Source organism: Electrophorus electricus, chromosome 10, assembly GCF_041902795.1.
Source record: "Electrophorus electricus isolate QZ-2024a chromosome 10, ASM4190279v1, whole genome shotgun sequence".
In the NCBI taxonomy this organism is placed as follows: Eukaryota; Metazoa; Chordata; class Actinopteri; order Gymnotiformes; family Gymnotidae; genus Electrophorus; species Electrophorus electricus.
The window spans coordinates 23,939,007-23,953,602 of NC_137506.1; the positions used below are offsets into that span (position 1 = coordinate 23,939,007).

Genomic DNA, 14,596 nt, shown 5'->3' on the forward strand with positions numbered 1-14,596 from the left:
AATTTCGGTTTTCCTCAGTTGCTGCCTGATTCTGCTCTTTAAATTTAGCACAGCTTGCATAATAATTACATGATAAGATTAGAAAACTGAGTAAACTGCAAACTATAAAAAATAAAGAGAAAAATGAGACACAGTGTAACATATGGATTGTGTTTTATACATGATATAGATAAATGTTCATATGGTTATGTTGCAAATATACACTCAAATCATTATACATGCATTTACTAAATGAATAAACACATGAAAAAAAAAACAAAAAAAAAAACATTCCAATAGAGTTGCAAAATTGATATTTGGCGATTTTAACCTGTTAATAAAGAATCCACAAAACACATTTATTGCAGCATGCAGTAAATACTGAGGTGGCAACCACTGTCAGAGAGAGAAAGCACAGAAACAAGAGGCACTGTGCCAGTATGCACTCCATACTGAGTTTCGGTTCTGCACCAGTATAAAACCTATACTGGGTTTCAGCTCTGTATCAGCATAAAATCTATACAGAGCTTCAGCTGTGCACTAGTATACCCTACATACTGTGTTTAGGCACAGCAAGAGTATAAAATCTATGCTGGGTTTCAGTTGTACACCAGTATAAAATCTATACTTGGTTTCACCTGTGCACCAGTATACCCCCATACTGGGTTTCAGCAGGGTACCAGTATAAAATCCATTCTGGGTTTCAGCTGTGCAGCAATATACCCTGCATACTGGGTTCACCAGTGTAGCCTCTATACCAGATTTCCACTGTTAACCAGTATACCCACCATACTGGATCTCAGCTGAAAAGAAATTGTGTTTAAGAAATCCATCTGTTTAAAAAAAATAGTGTTTAAGAAGTCCACCTGTTCTAAATCTAATATAGTCATTAGGGAAATGCAAGCTGCTTATGTATTCCTTAGGAGATACATCATAATACGAATTGTAGAGAACTTAGTGCCATCGCATATTTGACTGTTATAACTGATTACACTTATCACATTTGCATTCACACAGATAATAGTGGAGAGGCAAAAACAGAACCGAAATAAATAGCTCAAAGAGGTTATTACTGTAAACCAGAGCAGAATAAATGCTGTAGTCTATATTGAAATATTTTTAAAACACTAATTAAAATACTGCCATCAATAAATATATCTGATTCCTTATCACAATTATAAGAGACTTGTTGTGTTACAGCTAAGGATTACTGACTTATAGCCTACATTTTAATATCTGAGGTCAGGTTTATACAATCTAGAGTAAAAGTACCACTGGTTATTGTAGTTATTGATAACATAGTTTGAAATTAACAGCATAGATATTGTGTCTTAAACAGGGTTCACAATAATTTATTATCACTATGTTGCTATTGCAGCTTTAACATAAATTGCAGTTCACTCTTTAACTGGCCTACTATAAAATAAGCAAAGCGATGATAATCTCTATGAGTTTTATGCTAATTTACTACTACTTCATTCAGTGCATGTGGATGCATTTCATGTCTCAGTCATCCCATACTGATTTGTGGCTCATCTGCACCTCTGCAGTGCATCTCCAGAGAAGATCAGATCAAACCGCTTTTCCTCTCCAACACATCTGAGCAGCGGCGTGAGGAGCTGCCCAGCAGGAGCTGCTTCTCATGGATCAAGCTGTCCAATAGGTCCTCCTGCCTATAGTTGTGGTAGACCTTAAGGAAGGCCATGATGGTGATACCCAACCAGGTTAACCAAGCAGCCCACAGCCCAAACTAAAGGAGGGAGAATATAACAAGCAATAGAATTTGGGTAATAAATATTCAATGCATTATGAATAACAAACAGCACTAGAGATAAATATAACATGTTTACAGTAAACCTACTTGTGCAATGGCGAACTGGTCATAAAATGCAGAGTTATCTAATCCTAGCTCCAGATCAGTGTCTTGTAAATCCTCACAGCTGAAAGTAAAAAGAAATGAATTAATACTGCTCATAGAGGAAGTATGTTGTTAGAATATGAGTATGTGCCTGTTCATGTATATATTCATATATACAATTTATTTCATTTTATTTCTTTTATTTTATGCTACTCCTGTAAAGCAACCTTGGGTCTATAGAAATACAATTAATCATCATCATCATCATCATCATCATCATCAACTTTATGAGATTAGGAGAATTTGAGAGTATGCCTCCATATAGCCTAGCTATAATTCAAGCCATGAGCTGAATATATTTTCAAGTTATGTCTCATTTTAAAGGTCTTTAAAATGTTTATAAGAGTACCACTTCATATTTAGTGACATTTAATGTGTTATATAAAGTAATTTGACTGAACTGGACCAGTGAGTCCTCTGCAGAAACAAACTGCATTCTGCATTCTCCCCTGCAGAAACAAACAAGCTCATCAGAGGAGACTATTAGTAGAACATAATACCACATAGCTTGTGACTAATGCTGTGGTGTCCTTTCGAACCCACAAATAAACAACATCTTGTGTTTGTGTGCTTGCTTGTTTGCCTGATGAACATATATAAGTACCATATAGCCCCTCAGTAAAGCCAAAGCCCCCTTTAAAGAAGCCAGGAGCATACTCACCTGCTGGGCATGTTGCCCCCCTCGGTAATGGCGTCACACCATAGGCTGAAGCCTACACTCACAATGGTGCTTGACAGGAAGACAGCAAACACCATGAGTGAACTGAGCAGCAGGTTGAGGAAGGCGTTGAAGACAGAGCTGCTCACAACCGCATCACAGTTCCAAGCCGAGGTGACAGACATGTAGAAAAGAAAGGATTGACATATAGGACTAATTAACTTTTAAAAAATCCTCTGTCTTAAGTAAAAAAGAACGTAGAAAAACTTACATAATGGTAAACTTGTACATGTTTACATATTCAAAGTATTCTAGGTCTTACACTGAGCTGTTTAGAGCAATGCAGGGGTTGCTTTTAAGGCCTACTCTACTATTTCTATCAATAAAAGCACACAGTTCGCCAATCCTCAAAGATTTTACATAATGTTTCCAATAAAATTGTTGTTGTTTGACCCATGCGTTATTCTGATGCTGCAGTCTTTATTATCAAGTCTGTATTTCTAAAGGGTTGCCATCAGATCTGTAATTAACAGAATAAACATCAGATCCACATACTGAACAGGCCACAGACGGTCATTAGAATGCTTAATTTGCACAAGCATAATCACATTCCGCTGTATTTTCAGTATGTTACATGTTCATGTAATGTTAGAAAGCTTTTTTTTAATTATATTTAAAAGATTTTCATGTTCCTTCATTCAGCGTTTTACTGAACCGAGATAACCGACCGTGCCTCCATCCCATTCCTGTTCTACAATGATGACAGGAACCGCATCATATCTTTGCACGGGAGTCATGCACGTGAGTGGAGAAAAGCACAAAACGTTAACTCACTCGTCATGTCCTTTGCAAATAAAGAACAGCAACCTCCAAGCTTGAATTGCTGACAAGATGAGGGAGGCTATTCCGACAATAGTGATGAAGCTGCAGGATGACTGGGGTCCCCATTCCTCTATAAGGTACCGCTGCTTGGATACCGTCATGTTCTCGTTCTGCCACATACCGTGCGTGAAAAGCAGACATTTTCCTCGAAAATCTTCTGTGTTTTCTGAGAGAGGCACTACTGCAATAAAACCAAAGATAAATGCCAAAAAATATAATATACACTGCGCAAATATAAAATTATCTTTAGTCATTTTCGCACGGCTTGTACAGTCAGCTCTTGAGCCCCGTCACTGCGGCTGCGCCCTTGCGCTTTACAGGCACAGACGCTTTTGCGCGAGTACTGTAGCTATAGATGGAATAACATGGTAACAAATAGCACATGTATGTTTGCCCAAAACCTTATACTCAACAGTATTAAGAACTATTTTCCCTTCTTATTTTAACGTCGTACTGGCCTGGTGTACTGCCAAAATTATGATTTATGCTAAACGAGAGAGAGAGAGAGAGAGAGAGAGAGAGAGAGAGAGAGAGAGAGAGAGAGAGAGAGAGAGAGAGAGAGAGAGAGAGAGAGAGAGAGAGAGAGAGCGAGCGAGCATCATCTAACATTAAGTTAAGCAAAACCCACCTAAAAAAAACCCACCTAAATTAAGCAAAACCCATATTCCTTTATTTTCACAGGGCTCTTTGACCCATAAAATAATTATAACAATATAAATAATTACTGAGGGGAAATAATGCTTTACAGAACTTGACCAATTCAATTCAGGGGTGTCTCTCTCTCTCTGTTCCTGCTAAGAAAAACCAGGAGACTGGGGAAATCTGAACCAAATTTTTAAGAAAGAAAATGTAGTGTAGGTCAGTGCTCAAAAGCCAAAGGAGATTAACTCGGATGGTTCATATCTGACCCACACTTGACATGATTTGGCTATATAGCATTCATGTTCAGCATTAGAATTCAACAAAATACCTCTCATCCATTATATAATTCAGGAATACAAGAATCTATACCTAATCGATACCTAATAAAACAATACAAAGATAATACATATAACATTTAATTATCTACTTTAAAAATAAATTTGTTGTGAGAATTTTTGTTGGCATTTCAGGGGTAAGATGAGATACAGTACAGTAGACAGGTAGTCTATGAAATCACATTTTGAAAAAAACTCACCTTATGCTGAGCTGTGTGTCTTCTGCATATGTGGGTGAGAGCAGAAATATCCTGACCCATTCATTTCTGCCTGAGGTTATCGGACATCGGTAAAGAAAACACAGGCCATGATGAAAGGCTGTAATAGAGGCTATTCCTTTTCAAAAGCACATTGACTTATCAACCCAAGGAATACTTTACGGAGCAGATGTAAAATTATCTAGAGGCACTGATAAATAATTGGTTGTTTTACCCTCCATAACAAATTATATTCATATGATATCTGTCTGAATCACACAGCTGTGCTACATATATTTGCTCTTCAAATGGATTAGACTCTATTCATATAACAGCAAACATAAAACATGACTGCCAAGATTAATGGTTTTATATCCATCAAACACACTACAAGAGAATTTCTTAAAGTATGCTTTTTATAAAACTCATGCTTTAAGGATTATATGAGTATTCTACATCTTAACTACTGTGGAAAATCATGTCATAATTTATATCCAGAAAGGCCTGTGGATTCCTAGTCAGTATAGGTCACTTGGGTATATCATTTTATTAGTGCATTAATCAAAGGATAAGCTGTGATCCCTACCAAACACAGCTGTAGCCAGAGATACAGCTGACGAAGGGCCTGCATACAGCCCGTGTCAGATGATAAAGGATCACAGTTAATGAGCTTCATCTTAGACAAACTGCACGAAATAAAAGTAAAATTTCCAGGCGGCCTGATTTGTCATATATTGGTAACATCAAATAAAATATTCATCCAAAATGTTACATATTAAGCAGTAATTATTAGTGTCTGCCAGGATATTGGATGATCCGAAAAGCATTTTTAAGATCACTCATCTGAACTCGAAATACAATCCAGGGCAGACACTGAGTGGCAAAGACTGGTTAAGAAAGTTCAAAGTGTCCAAAACCAGCTAAGACTGGTTAAGACTATATAAGACTGTTTAAGGATACCTATCCTGTTTTACATTTAAATCCTCTCCATTAGAATGTACTTAGCACACCGTAGTACAAGACTCTCATTGGATACAAGATAATTTACTAGTGCCTTCTTCAAAAAACAACATTTAAAAATCAAACAATTGCATATTTCCAATATTATTATCTTTGCATCTGAACACACAAGAATAATATGCATAGATGAGGTCATTCTGAAGTACTGAGGTTTCAGACATTAACACAACACTGCCACCATGTGGTCTGATAGGCCTAATCAAGCACACTTCCCTCAGTGTCTCTACCTCTGTTCACTTAGCACGTAAAACTGTATTGGCACTGCTGAGTACTGGGTCTACCAGAACCTGTTCTTGTTCTCCCCTCTATTGGTTACAGATTGGCTCTTAAGATTCTAGTCATCCTACAGCAGAGGGTGCTGTTTTCTCTGTGCAGTAAATCAGAGCTAAAGAACAAGATGTAAAGTAAGGCATCAGTGTTCAGAATGGCCACACAAAGCATACAGGCATTTGATTTGAACATCAGAAGAGATCTGCTTAATGGCAGACAGCAGCCCTGCCAAGGTTCATCCCTAAAGCCTGCTTGCAATTTATTGTGGCTCACTTGGTCTGATGAGGTCTAGAGGAAATGATTAACAGAATAGAATAATAATTTATTGTCTACAATTTAGCAATTTGTCTTCAGTCACTCATGGCATTAAAGTATAAAATGTTCACACCATTCAGACACTCATGAAATGTACAACATAGCGCACATAGATGACATACACTGTAAATGCATCATATATTACAAGCCTAAACAGTTCACAATTTCCACTCCATGTGGTAATTGGACCTCCATAAGGACCTCTTATAAATGTTCCTAGTTGCCCTCAGCATCCTATAATGTCTGCTTGATGGTGATTGTTCAAATCGTGAATTGAGAAAATGTAGTGCATCCTTAATTATTTTCAGTGCCTTTTTGTAAGTGTGAGCCCTATACAAATCTTCTGTATGTCTGTGACTCCTTCCTGCTAATATACTGCCAATCCTCATGAGCTTACATTTGCTTTTGCGGCATAAATCCTCAAATCGTGCTGTCATATCATAGCATAGAGTTCTTTCAACCCGGGAACGATATGCTAGTTCGATAATGTTTTGACTAATCTCATACTTACATTGTTTTTAATTCAATAAAGCTGCTGTAACGCCTTTTTTTTTGGTATTTGTCATCACAGTTTGCACGTAAAGCTCAGGCAGGTATCCAGAACTGTTCTGAGATTAAAATGACTAACTGTCTCTATTGGAAGACCCATAATCTCTATCACTGATATTCACGCTTCTACTAAAAATAATTTCCTATGTCTTCCATATATTGAATTCCAATTTAGTAATTTGATACCACTCTTGAAAGGCAGTGACATTCCTTAAATATTGTTCCTCAGCGTATGCATCATTTTCATTTAGTAATCTAAGTAAGGCCATGTCATCTGCATATTTGAACAAATTAAAACTGGACCAAGAATAACAGGAGTGATAATCCTTGGGGAACACCACTATTTGACCAACCATTTAGATTTCATTCTATCCACAAAAGAATTCTTCCATTTACCCTTAAATCTATTAGGTGCTGCAAGAGAATATGCATTTTCATCATATTAAACAAGCACTAAAATCTATAAAAAGCACTCTGGCATAATCTTTGAGCTGCTGAAAGTAGCAACCCACTCTATTACAGAGCATAACTTTGGCATTTTCTGTGCCACAGTGAGTTTTGTACACAAACTGAAGTGGATCTAATTTACCTCCTATGCTATACATTAAGCGCCTTCCGAATAATGTTTTCCATTGATTTGCCTAGTACAGACGTTATGATTAAAAGCCGATGCTCCAAATATTTTAGGATGAGGAATTATATTAGTCATTTTCCAAGAATGTGGTACTATGCCTTTATCTAGAAGCTCTGGAATAGCTGAGTAAAAACTCCTTTCAATTGATGGATACATTCCTTAAGTACTCTGCTTCTCAGACCATTTGGGCCTGAGGATTTCCTGGGCTGTATGCAAGCAAGGCTAGCTGCAACTTTATTTTCCATCACCCTTATGTGAGGATAGGAAGAAATGCCACTAAAAAGACTCCCACATCGTATTTTAAAATCCCCTCTTTCGAACCTATTATAAAATCTGTTGAGATCCTCTGTGAGCCATTTATGAAATGTAAAGCTACCTTCCTTGCTTTCCTGCCTGCCCTACCCCTCATGTGATCCAAACCATCCTGTGCTTCCTGATCAGAAATGTTTCTCAGCCTTATCTGTATATACTTCAATTTTGCTTTTTTAACTTTCCTCTGCAGTTCTTTAGTTTTCGCCGCAACCATATCCATATCAGCACTTGGCAGTTGGACTTTCTGCCTTGCTCAAGGTGCTGGACTCAGCAGTGCATGTGGAACTAGTGTTGGGAGAAGCGCAGAGAAGAACCTGGAGCTGATGGATGTGACAGCCATACCTCCTGGGGTCTTGAATGCTCTTAGTAAGAACCGACCCGTGGCACCCTGGAAATCATAATGAAAGTCCTGCCAACATTCTCATGTGGAGGAGACAGAGTATACAATAAAAACAAAGATCAATTATCAACATCTGCCAGCCAGTAAAGCTAGCTGTTTATCATAATATAGACATGCAGCCTATATAAATAAGTACAGTATGCACATTCATTGAAGACAATGACTCAGAGAAAAGAAAGCGATGTAAAAGTCATTAGTAAGATAATTAAGCCCTGTGAAATATCACTCACCTTCAAAGGCTTCACTTCCAGACAGGTGCTGGCTCTTGATGCTTCAGCAGAAATCATGTCCATAAATGCTCTCAGCCTTCTGTTCAGATCGGAAAATGTTCAAAGTCTCAATCACATTTTCTGCACTAACAATGTCATTGTACACAATATTCTTTGCAGAAAAAAAGATTCTAAAATACTAGCAACAAACACATGCAAATAAATGTAATACATGGATTGGTTAGAAATGATCATAGCAATAAATGGCTTGGTTCATCATAACCAGGTATCAGGAAACTTGATCTGCACAGGACAGTGCAGACTATTTGTCCTTATTACTGTAGCTCTGAAGTAGGCAATTAAGTTCACTCGTTAACCTAAAAGCATCAAAAATGAACTAGTACATAATTATTATTTGCATATGAAACACATGCCATTATTAAATTATCATTTTCAACTAAAGCTGTAGAATAACAGAAATATGCTACTTCTTTAGTTATTTGCCTTTTCATTTCACTTACACATTTTCAGTCACACATTTAGAACATCCACCACTTATATTTTATATTTTTTCCACTTGCACTGCATGACAGAAACCAAATCTTTATCCAAAACCTTTTGCAAAATCCTATCCTAACCATTACACAAACTCTTGTTGAAACCTTAATTCTGGTTTTCAAGCTCCATGAAACTGCGTCATAACAAAAACAGCTACGATGTAACAAGAACATCTGGGCTCATAAAATACCCATTTCACAGTTTACACTGGTTCCTGGTGCAAACTGGAATGTGCTCGGATTCTCTAACCATTTAATGTTAGTAACAGAAGGTCATCAAATAAATTATGAAAAACTGGGAGAGCCACTACTTTGTTGAGCAACACCTGGGGTACCTTTATTTACAAAATCAAGAAGTGATAGTGAGGAGAAAAAAGGTGAACAGTAGAGATAGATTGAGGCTGTCAGAAGTGCAGGCAGTGGTTGGCCAGTGGGGCAGAGGGAAGCAGCAATACCACTAGCTTAGCTGTATCCACCTTGTATCAGTGTGAGTATGAATAGGTCAATATGTGCTGCCAGCCGTGTCGCAGTTATGCTGCCTTGGCTGCCCAAAACAGTGGTGCTGCCTTTCAGCACCATGGACAACACCCCAAACTTGTGCTTGTATTTCACTATTTCACTATTTTGCTTTGTTTTGATTTCTATGATGTGACTCTCAGGTGGGTCTGATTTGTTTCCTTGTATTGCACTATTACACATCCCTGAACTAGAAACACTCATTAAAGCTGAGTACAATACTAACATATAAAAACAGGCAGTATTGTCGTAGGTTTAAGACTATCAGATAAAATGACTTGGACAGCATAAGGGGTCAAACCACAAAGCAGAGTTAGACAATCAGACACAGCCAGCTCTTTCGTGCATTCCCCGAAAGACATCACCTGTGTGGCGACCTCTAGAGTCAGAATGAGTTTACGGCGGCAGGAGTCAAGTCCTCACAGGAGATCTAGCCATCATCCTGTAGATGACGTTCTCATCTTTAGGCACAAAAAATGGACGCTCCCATTTCTAGATGGGACATCACTTCTGACAGCATGTAAATGGTGGGGATGGGCAGGTTGTAGTGGGGCATCATGACTGGACATTTGGAGCCAGAAGAGACAGTAATGGAGACAGAAGCTTCTGAACAGAAATCAAGAAAAGGGGCAAGCTATTTTAATAAATATGCCCAATTTTACATAACGTTACAATTATAGACCCTGGAGGTTGGTAGTATTCTAAATATCACTATTAATAACAACACTTTTACCATTACTAATATCTATGGTCGAAAACACTGATGATCCTTATTTTTTTTCATGAATTCTTCACACATGTTCTGAACATATCAAACTCTCCAATAACAATAGATGGAGATTTTAACACACTTTTGGATTCATCTGTGGACAAAATAGCTCATTCAAACTACACGCAGCTGGAACTCTACAGAAACAATAAAACAGTTCATGTGGTTTTATTGGGTCTTGGTAACAGCTGGCGATTAACACATCCAAAAAGCAAAGAATTTACATATCACTCATCAGCACACAATTCATGTTCACACATTGGCTATTTTCTTATCTTAGTAATTTTATGATATCAAACATTTTACATAAAAAATACACACAATTACAATTAGAGACCATGCCCCCATCTTAAGAGGAAAAATGATGTCAAATGCTACATATAAGAAAAAGAAAGAATTAGAAAATGAAATAAATTTAGAATCAATAATAGGTGAATTAGAAAATATGAATATAAATAATCCATCCGAACAAACCAAAAATAAGTTAATAGAACTTAATCACCAGTTAAACGATTTGATAAAAAACAAAAATTCCCACTACAAAGACTCAAAATATTGAACTCACCAATAAGTCTGGAAAGTATCTAGCAAATCTCATTAAGTGAAATAAAAAAAATTTAAAAAACCCTCCCAATAATCTCAGTCATAAAAACTCAACAGGGAAAACCTGTAGAAATATTTTTGAGAATATACAGCTCCGGAAAAAATAAGCGACCACTTTAATTTTTTCTTAAATCAGTATCTCCACATGTACAGCAGCCATTCTGAATTTTGGAATTTGGAAGAAATGTTGCCAGTACTTTATAGAATAAAACAAAACTGCTCAGCCTGGTCAAACACATACCCATCAACTGTAAAACCTGAGAAACTGATCATTTTGAAGTGGTCTTGTAAGGGTTGGCACCAGGCCAAGGCCTTAAGTCCGGCACACTACCAATCAGACTTGAAGCCCAACAGCTGTGCTAGGTCTATATAAGCCCAGTGACCCAGTGCTGGGTTTTTGCTAAAGTGTTGAGCCAAGCTCCTAGGCAGTAACTGTGTGTATTGAGGTCTGTGAGCCCCCTGTGCTACACCTCTCTTCTGCTCTTTGAGGGTGCCTGTGTTTTTACACTCCCCCTTTCTCAGCTTCCCTTAGTTACTTCTCTTAGTTGTTTTCCCGTACATCGGGGCTGCCATTCTTCCTGTGGCATCCTTTGCTTTCCCTTTTTTCCATGCTCGGCACGGTTATTTTTCCCCCCACCCATTTTTCGTCCTCCATTCCTTTGAAGTGCGATATATGCGCAGGTTGTTTCATGGCTGCTGCAGTCTAGCGGGAGCTGGTTCACCTTGCAGCAATGTGGCTGGCGTTTGACTCTCCACCTTTGGTTTTTTGCTTCTTTTGTTTTACCCGTTCTAAGATCTAACTGTTCTGCACACAGGCCCACCATCATTAAAGTGTGGTAGCTCACCCAGTGGAGTGCTGGCGTCATTACCTATCTGACTTGGGTTTGCACCCCATTACAGTTCTCTTATTTTTTTCCCCAGAGCTGTATATTCATCAGACCAAGAATCAGAATTAGAAGACATCAAAATAATTTTTTGGATAACGTCAATCTCCCAAAATTAACAGAAGAACAAAAACAAATACTTGAAAACATAATATCATAAGAAGAATTTCACAAAGCCTTAAATCACATGCCTAACAACAAAGCTCCAGGACCTGACAGTTTCCTTGTCAAGTTCTATGAACATTTTTGGCCAACTGTAGCTCCACGTTTTAACAGACTGGTACTAGAAATTAAACTAAATGAAAAACTACCAACAAATATGAATACTGCCATAATCTCTCACCACCTTAAACCAAATAAAGACCCCACACTACCCTCTAGTTACAGGCAACTATCACTTATGAATACAGATACAAAAAAGAATCAAAAGAATAATGCATGATCTAATACATACAGACCAAACAGGTTTCGTCAAAGGCTGTTATTCCTCCAAAAATATGCGCGGGATGTTGAATATACCTCAATATACCTCACATCAAAAAATATCAACAGCAGTGGTCACCTTGGATGCAGAAAAGGCCTTTGATAGGGTAAACTGGAAGTTCTTATTCGGTATGCTACACAGATTTGGATCTGGAGAATCATTTATTAAATGGGTCCAGATTCTTTACACTGCACCTAAGGCCACAACTAGAAATATCCCAGTCAAACATACATGCATGCATACATATATACAGACACACACACTCGCATAATGGTGAAGGTGGCTCATACATATTCTATATACATTTCTTGTTTGTCTGTTCTTCTGTCTGTCTTTTTTTCCTCTCTCTTTCCTATTCCCCTGTTTCACCCATGTTATTCATGTCTGTTCATATGTTTTGTAACCCCCCCCCCCCCCCCCCCCCAGTTGGACACAGTGAGAAGTTACAAATAAACAAATAAATAAAATCCTAAAAGTTCTCCAATGAGGGGGTGAGGGGGTGAGGGGGTGGGGGGGTGGGGGGTTTGGCAGAAAAAAAGACGAGGGACAGTGATGGATGGATGGATGGATGGATGGAATACGTAGTCTGTGGAACAGGAATGAATAGGTCAGAACTAAAGGGATTAAATCCACATCTTCATAATCTTTTTTTATTTTTTATTTGTTCTGAATTTCCTGGTGAGGCTTATGGTGTAGCAGGCTGAGAGGATGAACCCATACTTTTCTATTTGACTCCTGTGGGACACACAGATGCTCCCTGGCCAGCTATGAGGTATAATCTTTCCAGCAGGTCCTAGATTTGCCTCTGGGCCTCCTTCAAGAGGGACGTTTTATTTACATTTTTTTTTACACTAAAATAGCAATTAGTAAAAAGCAGGAATTATTCCCCTTCCAACAGCCAACAAAATCTTTGTGGGGTAAGCAACATTTTTACATTCATTCATGTCCAAGATAGAGAGATCTGAACTGTGATGTTTATAGGCATGAAGCAGACTCCTCTATAAATGTAGTAATTTCTTTACAGCTCCAATTATTCACAGTCCAGACAAAACCATAAGGGTAGTCCACAGGGAAAAACAATCAAAAACCAGGGAGACAGAATACAAACAACAGCCCTAAGTAGGGGCACACGGAGAGACCGACAGGAAAACAGCAACAAGCAGTGCATAAACCAAGTTAGAGCTGAGATGTAAACAGATGCACATGGACAGAAGTCAGGGACAGCAACAGGGCAGGAAGAGAGGAGACCAGGAGAAATGACATGGACTGATACCAGAACGCAGGCTTCTTGAGATGATTATTATCACGTCCTTCCAGAAAGTCAGAACTGAGGGAAAATACCAGAAGACACGAGCATGGGTGACAGTAATTTCCAGTGTGCAAGTTTGTTTTCTGTTTAGGAGTGAAGTCTTGCTATGGCAGGTGGATACTGGTTTATGACTGTATTTTTCAGGCATTCAGACACATTTTCAGTTATTTCAATGTACAGGTCTTTATCCAGTGATATAATGCCATGGTATAACTTGCTTATAAGACCTTTATTATTTTTGGAGTTACGAGCATCAGCATGAATGACATAAATGATTATTGGTAGTTCTCTTGGTTTAAAGCCTTTTAGCTTTTTATGAAAATAATGAATAATAACAAAGCTGTATATATGATCAAAACTATTAAGTTCTAATTTTTTCACCATTTTGCATAAAGATGTGTTGCTATAATAGATCCATTATCTACAATCTTGCAAAGATGGTGTGAAGTCAGGGTCATATGCCAGTCATCTAAGCACTTTAACCTCTCTTTGGAATTGAAAAATGTTAAACCCCATCTACTCATACTTTCAGTGAAAATTAATCCATTCACTTGTCTGCAGCATTTCTTTCTCCCTGCCAATGATTATATTAGTGTATCTATTAGGTATAACTACATATTCTTCAGGTTGGCTTAGATGGATCACACCAGTATACAGGTGGTTTTGACTGACCTGCTAGATAATGATCCCTTAGAGATAGGAGGGCAAAGCCCTGCTACTTCCTCTGCAACTGTAAAGAATTTCACCCTTGAGCTCTTTTTATTATTAATTATTATTAATTATTATTATTAATTGTTGTTGATAATGATGAATCATGATGAATCCAATTTCTAAATTGTTTCAGGGAAATTTCCATCCTGCCTTTCAGCATCACAGAAGAAGTTGCAGTAAAGGTGCTATTAACGGGAAAGCTGTATTAGATGGACTAGATCGACAACACTGGGAAGGCTGATTGAGTTTTTAGAAAGAAAGGAACATACAGACAAACATTATTGAGCTAAATTGTAAATGACATAAATGATAAAAACTAGTATTCCCTTAATGCTCCCATCATGCTTCTATAAACCTGATCATCTTTAAGATACTGCCAGATCATGACCAGCCTTTCCAACCCTCCCCATAGCAACACTGCTCCTACTCACACACACACACAC

General features: G+C 37.9%; 1 protein-coding gene across 1 annotated transcript; it reads right to left on the reverse strand.

Moving 5' to 3' along the window:
* Positions 1–136: 136 nt before the first annotated feature.
* tmem179ab (transmembrane protein 179a, genome duplicate B) lies at positions 137–3,895 on the reverse strand. The gene is made up of 4 exons (XM_027000278.3): positions 3,390–3,895; positions 2,559–2,696; positions 1,841–1,919; positions 137–1,729 (listed from the first exon to the last, which is right to left on the reverse strand). Exons 1-4 carry the CDS (start codon positions 3,689–3,691, stop codon positions 1,547–1,549), a joined length of 702 nt encoding a protein of 233 aa, XP_026856079.1. The 5' UTR covers positions 3,692–3,895; the 3' UTR covers positions 137–1,546.
* Between the last annotated feature and the right edge of the window lie 10,701 nt (positions 3,896–14,596).